The sequence below is a fragment of the Tinamus guttatus genome, unplaced genomic scaffold (assembly GCF_059628265.1).
Source record: "Tinamus guttatus ecotype Peru unplaced genomic scaffold, ASM5962826v1 Tinamus_guttatus_pri_ptg000942l, whole genome shotgun sequence".
Lineage (NCBI taxonomy): Eukaryota > Metazoa > Chordata > Aves > Tinamiformes > Tinamidae > Tinamus > Tinamus guttatus.
In genome coordinates, this window is record NW_028289476.1 from 1,780,746 (window position 1) to 1,792,598 (window position 11,853).

General features: G+C 46.1%; 1 protein-coding gene across 1 annotated transcript; it reads left to right on the forward strand.

Annotated features, from left to right (window-relative positions):
• The first annotated feature begins 326 nt into the window (after positions 1 to 326).
• Positions 327 to 11,350, forward strand: PPCDC (phosphopantothenoylcysteine decarboxylase). Its single transcript, XM_010223638.2, has 5 exons — positions 327 to 489; positions 4,513 to 4,608; positions 5,714 to 5,842; positions 7,225 to 7,393; positions 11,213 to 11,350. Exons 1-5 carry the CDS (start codon positions 337 to 339, stop codon positions 11,296 to 11,298), a joined length of 633 nt encoding a protein of 210 aa, XP_010221940.2. The 5' UTR covers positions 327 to 336; the 3' UTR covers positions 11,299 to 11,350.
• The last annotated feature ends 503 nt before the right edge of the window (positions 11,351 to 11,853 follow it).

The following is an 11,853-nucleotide window of genomic DNA, read 5'->3' on the forward strand; positions in this document are numbered from 1 at the left end:
GCCCTTGGGACTGTGTCTACTAGCTCAAAGGTAGGAGGCACAGATAAATGCATTGCATGTGCTGGCTTAGTTTCTATACGTACAATCTCATCTGATTTGGTTGTGCCTGTCACAGAACCCTGCACACGCTTAATGAGAAGATCTTGACATTCCTGTGGTTCAGATAGTGTTTAGGACTGAAGACGGAGTCCAGGCAGTTCTTTGGAATAGTCAGAAAGGAAGTAAATAAGTAATTAAGTAATAAATAAGTTTCCCCGGCGTGATCTTACCCTCGATTCGGAAGGGCACCTGGTAGAGTTTGCCTCCTTCCCCATGCTTGTAGATTTTGATTGGACCATGGAGCCTGTACTGCCTCCAGACCCACAGTTTCCTTCGGAAAGGAGCTCATCCGTGCCACAGAAAAAATTCCATGTCCTGGTGGGAGTGACTGGCAGCGTGGCTGCCCTGAAGCTGCCGCTCCTCGTCTCCCAGCTGCTGGAGATCCCCGGGGTGAGTAAATCTCGTGTTGGAGGAAATATTGTAAAGTTGGTGTTAGCAGGTTTCTAATTTCTGGTAGAATTTGGTCCCATACTCCTTTTTGACAGAGCTTGTTGGAGTAACAGAGGTGTCCAGCAGAGGCCACTACTGACTAAAAGCAGGGAGGAAAGTGTGGTTAATTTCTACTTCAGAATAAAGTCAGAGCAGAATGCAGAAATCTGAGAAATTCAGCATCTGTTTTGGAGCAGTGAAATGAAAGTGTGTGTGAGGGGGAAGCATTCACTTAAATACCCACAATCAATCCTGGATATGAGTTAGTAAAACTTGGAAAACTTCCTAATGCTTTGTATGCTACGTTCCCAGCTCTGTAGCTGGTCAGGGATCCCTCTGTCTTGAGGAGTATCCTTGGGATGCGTTCCTGCTCCAGGGGAGATCCTGATGTGCATCCTGCTGCCTCGGAAGGAGAGCTCCCTGTGCTCTGGAGCTGTCCCCCTACTTACAGGGTAAGATGATGACTTGGTCATCTTTGAATTGTCACTGACACCAGCGTAGTTAGTGCTGGGCTCTTGTGCTGTTGTGTCTCTCCCCAAGGTCCATCGGACCATCCCCCAACAGGATGCAGCCATGTGGTTGACGTTCAGTGGGGAGGCAGACACCTCCACCAGATAACAACGTCACCGGTGGTGACCACCGGATCGGGCTGTGTGCGGGGGGTCAGCCAGGCCGGGAGGGCGCGTGGCCCTTGCGCCGTGTTGTCCCAGCGCTGTGGCACAACCCTGGGACTCACAACCTCCTGTTTCCTGCACAAAAAGTGCGTTGGCAGCTGGAATAATCCATCGGCCAAAAGCTCCCGTCTCCTCGACAGTCTTTTTGTCTGCCTTTTCCCTCCACATGTGGGACCTGCATCTTCATGTAGTCCTTTCTCCTGGCTCTTCGTGCATATCTCAACCCCAAGACATGCCAAGTTCTTCACATACCCTCTCAGATTTTTTCTTTCTGTGGTGCCTGGATCACCCTTCTTTTGAAGTTGACAGGAAGCAGGTAAATTATCTGCTCCACAGGAATCTAGGTTGAACCCATTCCTTCTCTGTGAGTATTTAATTCGTATTTAGAAACTGCAGAAAACTAATCCTAAATCCCATGTGAAGGCTCATGGATGTAGGGACATCAATTGCAGGCTTTGTGGCCACCGGTTTTAGGCTTTCATTGCATTAGAAGTGAAAGTCAAGTATCCAGTCAGTGCAGGAGCTTCTAGTATTTACTGTGTAATAAATTTACTGGAATCTGACGTGGTTTCAAGGCCTGATTCTAAAGCCTGCCAAAGTCAGTGTAACTTTTCTACTGAGTTTGGTAAATCCTGCACAAACCCATTGCATTAATTTCTTCATGGGCACAATAGAACATGCTAAAATAATGTCACTGGATGCAAAACAGATGTAGAGTGAAGTTTTTTATTTGAAGTTTTTGACATTTTTTCAGATACCCCAGGAGATGTGATCAGAGGCTTGAATTTGGAGTTGTTAGTTTAATTTGATATCTCTGCTAAAGTGATCCCCAGTGAACAATTTGGTGCTGTGAATTTTGCACTCAGTTAACTTCAGCATATCCTGGAGGTTGATGGTAGAAGTCAAGACAGCAACTTGATGCTGCACTTAAACTCTCTGGGGATCTAGGAAGTTAGTGCCAGTTAATACTAATTGTGGGTTTTTTTTTGTTTCTCCCCCTCCCCAGTTTGTTACCCTTGCATTGTGGGAAGACAAAACATGCTGTATTATCAGTACTACTGGGTAATTCTCATGACACTTAAACTTACTATATCTTCCTGATGCCTAATATTTTTGAAGGACCTGGCAGGAAAATAACAAAAAATGGATTGATGGATTGGCAGGTTATCATTTAGCCATAAAGGAGGAAAACAACAAACCTATCTCTAGGTGAAACCTGTTATTCTTGAAGCTTCAATACATCATCTGGACTTCTAAACTTTAAATTGCCTAACGCGTGATTTTGCTGCAGTCCTGCTAGATTGTGTTTGCCTCAGCTTGTAGGTGCAATTTTATGTAGGAGATAGGTAATCTCTTCTGGAGCAGCTGTTACTGAGGTGGGGTCTGGGTTTAAAGATTTTGCTGTCAAAACTGGGAAAAAAAATGGGAAAAAAAATCTATGTGTCCCCTTTCCCCAAGTGACGTAGCTGTGACAGCAGAGGCCAGCAAAAATGCATGGAAACAAGAAAGCAGTTTTGCAAAAAATAAAGCTTATTCTGGAGAACTGTCTTAATAAAACGCTTAACCAGTCTAAACTCTCTTCAATAGAGGAGTTTGAGGGTGGCTAGACTGACTGTACTATATAAGCAGAGATATATCCACAGGCAAACAGAGGGTGTGCCAGATAAATAGAAGGAAAAACTATGTAGGCTAAAGTGATCTTGAGAACACTGATCTCCTTCCAACATAGCTGGAGGGACTTGAAGGACTTGTTCAGTACAAGGGAGCCAGGCGCTCACCCCACCACAGAAAAACTTCATTTGCAGGGAATATTTAACTGCCTCATTGGAGCCTCTGGGACAGCAGAGAGCTGGCACTGGTGCTGGTTGGCTCCAGCAGCATTTTGCTAATACATAAATAACGCTCATATGCTGTGGACATGACTTTCATGCTGGAAAGAGCTGGAAATATGATTCTGACATCCAGGCAGGGTCCCTGGAAAAAGAGTAGGACTTCCAGAAGAGTCAAAGAACCAAGCATGTGGTGCCAAATACTGGTATTATGTGCAGCTAGATTTTCTCGTACTCTTTCTGCAAGAAATTGGGGAAAATTTCAGAAGACGTAACTTTTAAGGTGTATTTTTGAGGTGATTTTAAGGCTAGTGTTTCTGCTGCTCCAGACTATTACTCTGCTTATGTAGGATACATGTGATGAGCACTGCTGTCACCTTAGGAGTAACCTGAGAGTAGACTATGTAGTGTTGGGGATAGGGTAGCATGTTTTGTTACCTTTTTTTTTTGTCACAACCACCCCTGTCATTGAAGATGGCTTCTCAGAGGCTGGAGGTTTTGAGCAGTCTGGTTGAGCACATGCCAACTCCTTCGTCACTTTTGTACCTCAGGCCACAGCTTATCAGTGGGGAGGGATTTATCAGTGGGGCCGATTTCTCCCTTGCCCCCTCTTGGGTGAGAAGAGCCTTGTAGTAAGTTGCACTGTTTTCGTTTTGTTTTGTTTTTCCACTGTGATCAGTTCATTGATCTGTGAGCATAAGGGGTTGGCAAAAGACATCCAAGATAGCAGAGAGAACATTTCCATACTTTATCCCACTCCACTATGTGGAAGCTGTTGTTTTACTGTTTTGGCTGCAAAGATACCCTGTGCTCTGGACGTACCCGTACAGAGGTTTCCTCTTTCCTATATCTTTCCTTGACATGGACAACAGATAGAAGACACTACCCCAGATTTCCTTCTGGTGCTTTTACCTCAGGAGCAGGTCAGACTAACGTGATTGTAAAAATATAATGAGATTTCTAGGTGTTCACGCTGCTTTCCCTTGGCTCTGAGCATGGGAAGAGCGAAGCCGCACATGCTGTGCCCTGCGGCCGCCCTCTGTGCTGTCCCCAAGAGCCACACCAAGGCCAGATGCTCTCCTTTTGCAGGGGTGTTTAGCGATCGAAGGGCATCTTCTGCAGGGTTTTGGTTTGCTGCTTCTTGCCGTCTCTTAGTTCTGTGCTGAACTGCACCTTGGTTCTGACCTGGTCTATCCTTGTTGCTGTCCTCGCCGTGAACTGCCCATGGACATGTTTGCAGACAGTGACTAATCACCTGGCTGTTTCAGGGTGGAAATAGAATGAATCTTCATAAGCACCTGCTGTGGCCTGACCTTTCAGCTAAGGAAAGGTGCAGTTATGCACTGTGCAGAGTGGGGAGGGTCCTCTGAGAACACACACAACTCTCCAAGTCTTTACAGCACAAGCCTTCCTCCTCCACCCAACTTTAGAGGGTTGTCTTTCACTTGTAACTGTTGGCTTTTCTTTCTTTTTTTGTTTAGCTTGAGGTGAAGGTGGTCACTACTGAGAGAGCAAAACATTTCTACAACGCCCAGGAAATTCCTGTCACCCTCTACAGTGATGAGGATGAATGGCAGGTAGGTGGTTCTTCCTTGGGAGATGTCAAGGACTCTTCTGCTGCCCTCACCAGTCACCTGTTTTGTGATTCAAGTAGTTTTGTCATGCACTGATGCTTTTTGCTTCCAGCAATGGCCAGTGGGTCATGCTTCAGAAGAAAAGTAGCCTCCCTGGAGAATTCACTTAGAAATTTGTTCAGGTAATGAACATAAAATAGAAATGTCCCTTCAAGCTCCTTTGCATGGGACTGTTTTTTATTACTTATTTGTTTATTTTTAGTCTTGGGCCAGGGTTTGCACCTGTGACATATGCTTTGGACTGTGGCTTTCAAAGAACATGTTTCCAGCACTATTCCACAGTGGGGAAGTCCCACGTTACCTATGAGGTCTGTTGGCAGGACTGGGAAGGGGACACGGAGCCGTCGTAACCGGCCATTCTGCCAGAGTGGCAGGCAGGATGTCCTGTCAACATCTGCTTTCGAAAGAACTTCATTTTGAAAATAAAACTACAAACCTTAGTATTTTTAGAGAGAGAAAAAAAATAAAAAGTGAGCAGAGTTGCTGGGAAAGGTTTCAGGGAGCACCAGCTTTCCAGGTGCTGTCTTTTGTTGTGGCTTCTAGTGACTCGAAGAAGGAACAGTCTGTGGCCCTGACGCCTCCCGTTGGCCTGTGGTTGTGTGTGGCCTCTGGGGATCGAACACCAAATGTGGCTTGCCACTTCTTTTGCCGTTTTACCAGCAAACTGTGCTCTTGAGAGTATGAGAACTCCCTGGAGTAACACAGAGCTTTGGAGAAACAGGAGCACTTGCTTAGAGTTAAGAGAGCAAGGAAGAAGCAGTTAGTTAAATCTAGTCTATCCTTCAGAAAGCCAAAGAGATTTTTCCCTACTATACTCATGAGGGTTCACTTTGCTATTGTGCCTAGATGGCTTAGGAGTGTGCGTCCTAATTGGAAATGACTTCTACAGTTAGACATCTAAGTCCCATTTAAATCACATGGAAGGCATTGAAGTACTTAATTCTCTCCCCTTAAGTCTACCTGGTGGTACGTATTTGGGAATGATAAGGTGCAGGTTGTTCACAACACACACTGGTAACCTGTAATATCCATCTTGTCTCGTGCACAGCTGTGGAAAGGCCGCTCGGACCCGGTCCTGCACATCGAGCTCAGGCGCTGGGCTGACCTCATGGTGGTGGCCCCTCTTGATGCCAACACGCTGGCCAAGCTGGCCAATGGCATCTGTGACAACTTGCTGGTGAGTGCCTGGAGCTCTCCGAGAGCTTTGCTTTTCCTGCTGCTTCTCATGGTTGATATTTCTCCCCTTTTGCCTCCACCCTGTCTGTCTGATGCATGCACACACACACTTGCACATGAGTTCCTCTCTGCCTTTATGTGATACAGAAAGACACCTGTGAGATCAGATAAAATTGTTTACTTCCTGCTACCTTACCTCCTCCCTCACCTAACAGCATAGCACAGAAGTTCAAACATGTGCACACTTATTTACCTTCCATTTTCAGCTATAGAGTGTCTTTTGTTTGGTTGGGTTTTGTTTTTGTTTTTTTGCTTGTTCAGGCATGTTTTTTGGTATTGAAGGTGGCTCTGGCAAAAAGAATGATCATAAAATGCATTAAAAGAGTATACTTCTCTGTGTTAGTGACACGTGGCTCCAAAAATTCTGCTGAGCTTTTTGGAGAGCTTTCTGGGGAGCCGGGATAAACCTTGGGAAAGGAAAACAAGTGTTGGAGGTGCCAGTCAGAACAGATTCTCACAGACCTTCCCTCCGCTGGAAAGCGTTCAAATGACAGGGCATAGAGAAGGATGGGCAGGATATTGTCTGTGCCCTCCAAGTACTGTATTAACTGAGCAGAGGTTCTGATCCAGGCACTGATGTGAACTGTGGCTACTTGGGAATCTCCCTTGGCAGGACTGAGACCCTCTTAGGGCTAGGCAAGGTGCTGCACATTGCACTGTTTAGGAACAACTGGCCTTTCTCTTGTAAAGGAGATGCAGTGATGGTAGGTTTTTTGGAAGCTCTGTATCATGGAAGAGTCAGGTGTGATCCTCTGTAGCACACAGGAGCTTATGGATGGTTTGTAATCTGCCAGCATCTTTTATCATGGGCCAAATGTGTTCCTGCTCTCCTCATTTTGTATCTTGGAAGCAGCAGTGCTTCTGCAGTGAGGGGTGCTGGATCCAATTGGCGTATTGCTTAGAGACTCCCTTGCCAACTCCTTTACATCTGGCTTATCCGAAGCACTGCCTGGGGATTTTGCTGCCACTGATACGATCTGTGGCCACATTTCAGCTCCTTTTGGGCTCCCCCGTGGGCTGTCAGTCTGTTTGCTCCAATTCTAGGGCTGACTGCTCGGCTCCTGCACAGCAAAGGATGGGATCTCTTCTTCTTGTAGCTTCCCTCATCTTTCTTCCCCGTCAGATACAAACTTGACTGGGGTGTTATTCAAATTTGTAGCAGCCCTTGGATCTGCTTGTGGGTTAGCAGAGCTGCACTGAGAAATGGAGGGTTTTGGCCTGCTAGGGATGAGCCTGGGAAAGGACCTCTATGCAGCAAAGAGATGAGGAGGAATGAGGAAAGCAACCCCATCGCAGCACGGAAACTCTTGGCTTCTTTTGCAGACCTGTGTAATCCGTGCTTGGGATCTGAGCAAGCCCCTGCTCTTCTGCCCAGCGATGAACACAGCCATGTGGGAGCATCCGCTCACAGCTCAGCACCGGGAGCAGCTCAAGGGCTTTGGCTACACTGAGGTCCCTTGTGTGGTGAAAAAGCTAGTGTGTGGAGATGAAGGTCAGTCCTTTTGCGTGGCTTCTGACAGCTTTTCTGCACAATTGCTCCCATTGCAGGAAAGGGATATGCCTTTTCTTGCCCGTGCCCTTCAAAATGTTGGACTGCAGAAGGAAGGTGCTGTAACTCCATTACCAAGGTTTATAGAAACAAACTGAAGCTTTGCCCCTGTGCCAGCTGGTTTCTATTTTTTTTGTTCATTAATTATTTATTTTTATGAGATGATCCAAGCCAGGCTTTCAATTGGGCTATTAGATTGGCCATATATTTAAAAATAAACCCATTCAAGAAGAGAGTAGACTGAGAAGAAGGCAAGCTTTGTGGGGGAGCATATCAGCCCAGGATTTGGGTATCCCTGCCCTCTACTCACATGGTGAATGGGGACCATTTTCATCATGCTCCAGTTCCTCATCTCTAACCCAGGGGTAATGTCTTATCCCTCGGAGCCTGCTGTGAGGTTAAATGCTTGCAGATGTGGCTAAGGCTGTAGCTGGACCTGCATTTAATATTTGTTGTTTGTTACCCAGGTTACTTTTTAGCTAAATCAGCTTCCCTGTCTGAATTTGGTTTGGGATTTTGACATCAGACTCCTCAGTGAAGTGAAAGAGGAGGATGTAGGGAAAGCTGTCGCACTCTGTTTCTAACAACTTGACTTTGCAATGTTATGCTGTGCTATTAAAATGGTCTCACTTGTATTTTGGGAGTTGCGTTAAAGTTATTTTGACTTTGGGGAGACTTTTGGAAGGATTTTCGTAGAAGCAAATTAGATGAATGGATTCACTTTTTTATTCAGATAAACTTATTTTGTGCAAAGTCTGTAAAATGCCACAGCCATAATAGCAACTGTGTTATCTGCACAGTAATATATATATATATATTCACTTGATAATTTTAACCACTCTGCTGGATAGTTCAATAAACAGTCTGTAGTGAAGTGTTCTTCATGGCTAAATTAGTGTTCTTCATGGTTAAATTCAAGGGCTGGCTTTCATAGTTCCTGTATTCTTAGGTAGAGGCAATGCATCTAGAGAGTGTATTTTGAAGCTGAAGACTAAGGAATATTTGCAGTTGGGTGAGCGTAGTCAAGTAATCAGATGTTAATTAAAATGCCCGGGACGACTTTGCTTCGACTGGGGTTTTAGTCCTCATTACATCAAATTTTTTGCATACTTGTAATAAAGTTAACGCCCAAAAGAGGTCATTCCTTGCAGACGTTTTGGCAGATATGGAAAGGCCGTCTGGCATATCTTCTTTATTACTTTTTCTTTGTCTTTTTTTAGTACATGTATGGGATCTGTGTTCCTGTAGTGAGCATCCGAGTGCCTCATTCTTGCAAGTTCATGTGTCTGAGGCAAGGCTGGGTGGTTGTCACCTTCTCGCAGATGGGGACCTGAGGTGCAGGAGGGCCGTGTGTTGCCTCACAAGCACAAACACATCGGGGTTGGATGGTGACCGTGGTTTTCACCTTCTGCTCTTGCGCCCTGCCTCTTTCTTGGGGGTTGCCGCCCCTGCGGCAGGGATGTGTGAGCCACATGAGAAGGAGCACGTGGAGCGCTGCGGTTTGCAGCCAGAATGGCAGAGTAACCCGGTGTTGATCAGGAGTTACCGCATTGCCCTGGCAGTTGTGTGGGAGCTGCTCCGGGTTGGCTTCAAAGACGGGGATCCCTGGAGTGGTGGTTGCCACATCTGACTCTGCTTGTGTTTGCGAGTCAGTTCTCAACAGGATTTTCCTATTGGAAACTGCTGGGATTTTCCAGGAGTACATAGGCATCTCGAGGCAGCTTCCCTTGCTGACGTCTTCCTCACTCTCCTGCTTTTTTTTTCAGGCCTTTCACCCCAAGGCTTTTTTTTCCAGGCTGTTTTTTGTTTCATGGGTTTCATCCACAAAGGGGTTTGCTTGGCTTCCACCCAAGCACTAGGTAGCAAAGCTCAAACATCTGGCTCAGGAGCAAAAAGATTCAGTTTGCACCAATTTTAACTGTTGATGTTGTGGTTTATATTGCTTTAAAAGAGGTTTTTCTTCCTCTGCTTGTGTCACTGTTCCTACCTGGAGTGGGCCAGATCCTGACTGTCACCAAGTTTCTGGATGACAAGCTTTCCTGATAATATTTTCTCCCTAGGTGAGTGTTCCTAGATGTAGAGATGTCCAGCTTGAGGGGAAAAAAAAAAATTAAATTGAGTTGGGAATTAAAATAAGCTTCCTTGATTGGATAACTGAATGTAACCTAGCAGCTGCTGGCCTTGATAATATCTGTGTGCCACCATACAAGGAGACCTTTGAGAGGTTCTATACCACACCTGGGCCTGCAGCAGTTTGCCCTTGCAAAATGCTTCCAAACTGTTGGTGTCTTTGTCATCCTTGGCTGGGTTTCTCCAGCCTTGCAGACAGGAAGGTTCTTGCCTGTAGGCGTGATCTGTGCTCCAAGACAGGGTGCTTAGCAAGCTCTTGCTCAGCTAAACTGACAAATCCAACTGTGAATTGCCAAAGGTGTTGAGGTGGGTCGTGGAGGACAAAAGCTTGGAAATGCCCTCAAAGGTTGCAGTTTTGTCCAGCTGTGAGGAATCAGTTGAGAGGTTTCTGTTATTTAGAAGGACCTGACAAGTGCAGTTCCATGTAAGATTAAAGGACAGAGCTGCCCAAACCTGCCTGCTTTTTGTCTGTGTGATGCTTCAAACCTGGATTAAAGGTCTGGACGGTCTGTAGCAGAGAGAGACTTGATTCCCTTGTCCTTCCAAAATCCTCATTCTTGGGCTCAAATGCTCATGGGCTGTAACCAGCCATGCCGTCTATCCCAGGCAAAGCTCAGGTAGCTCTGGAAAACGGAGAGCCCGGAGAGATTCAGTGCACTCGCTGCTTGTGGAAAGCCCCTCTCCCTGCTGTTGAGGATTGCCCATCCTCTGTCTCACCCATGTCCTGCTGCTCTCTTTTCAAGCCTACTGGTTTAACTCCTCATCTGCACACTCAGTAACACGTTTGTGATCAATAGACTCCATGTTTTGTATTTTCTAATGGAGCCAGAGGCTGGTGGGGGAAATATCTTCCCAGGCATATCAGAGGAGTGTGTAGACAGGCTTCTGTGACGGTAGGTTGGAAAAGATGATTTATTGATCTCTATTTGCCTTAGAATTCTGAATATTACTTGAAAGGGAAGCAACAGCTTCACTGTAGACTGGATGTTCACCTGGCAGCCAACCAATCCAAAAGGAAAAGTTTTTACATTTTGTTCTGTCCAGCACTTGATCTTCTCCAAGAACTACTCCTAAGATTCAAGGCAGTGCAAAGTCAGGACAGCTTTCCCTCTGAGGTGGGTCTAACTGCAAAGTTGTTGGAATGGTAGGAAATCAGCAAGGCTTTTTGAATAGGCAAAAGCCATTTTAGAAAGATATCGAATATGTACAATGTGAGTGTATTCACACTGGAGAAGGAGGAGGAAATGGAGTATCTCATTACCACCTTTTTGGGTGACTTTTACACACAGCAGTAGTGTGAACTAAGATGTTAGCTCCGTGCACACTCAAGGCTTTGATATGGGCACCTCGGGAGATGATTCAGTGCATGAGATACTTATTAAGGTCATATGAGTTGCTGTTTGAGGTTTCTGGCCTCTCTCCATCCAGTGTCTGGGGAACCTGTGCTCCTGCTAAGACATCTAAGTTAGGAGTCAGACTAAGTGTGAGGCCTCATTTTGCCCTCCTTGTCGGTGGCACCCAGTTGTGCCACAAAATCCATAGAGATTCAGATGAGGTGGCACAGGGGAAATGTGGCTCATACTGTCTTCGTGGCACGTGGACATTACAGGATATGTTTGGTTTTCCCTCCAGGTCTAGGTGCCATGGCTGAAGTGGGGACCATTGTGGAGAGTGTGAGACGGATCCTTGCAGAACGCGTCTTGCCAAGGCAGAGCTGACTGCTCGGCGTGTGAACTGCATTAATTTCCCTCTGTGATGATTTGAAGGTGAAACCAGCAGGAAGCAGAGTCGCAATGACATGTGTGTGTATCTGCAGCCTGCCTGTGAGCTGGGGGAGTGTGACGGTTGCCCTCCAGCTGGTGCAGAACTGAAATGCGATGCATCATTGCAGGCTCCTCGAAACCAAAGCCAAGAGCACGTATCTGTAGTGTGGGAACACTTTTGTGGTATCTTACAGAGAGGGAGAACTGTTCTACTACTCATCCCCAGGGTATTTCACGCACAGTCCCTGCCTAGGAGGTTGCACAAGGACTTGCTGGCGTGTCCCACATCCAGCAGGTCGCCCAAGGGTGGTTAGGGAGGGGATGGTGTCAAAGTGCTGCTAATGGGGATAATACCAATCCGTTCCAGCCCCTCAGGATAGGGGTGGTGGTGGATCACTGATCTGTAGTTGTGTTGGCTTCACCCTTCCAGCAGGAGTCACTATCCAAAAAGCATTTTCTCTCTGGGAACTTAATAAAAGAGAATTTTTAATTCTACTGCTGAAGAATTGC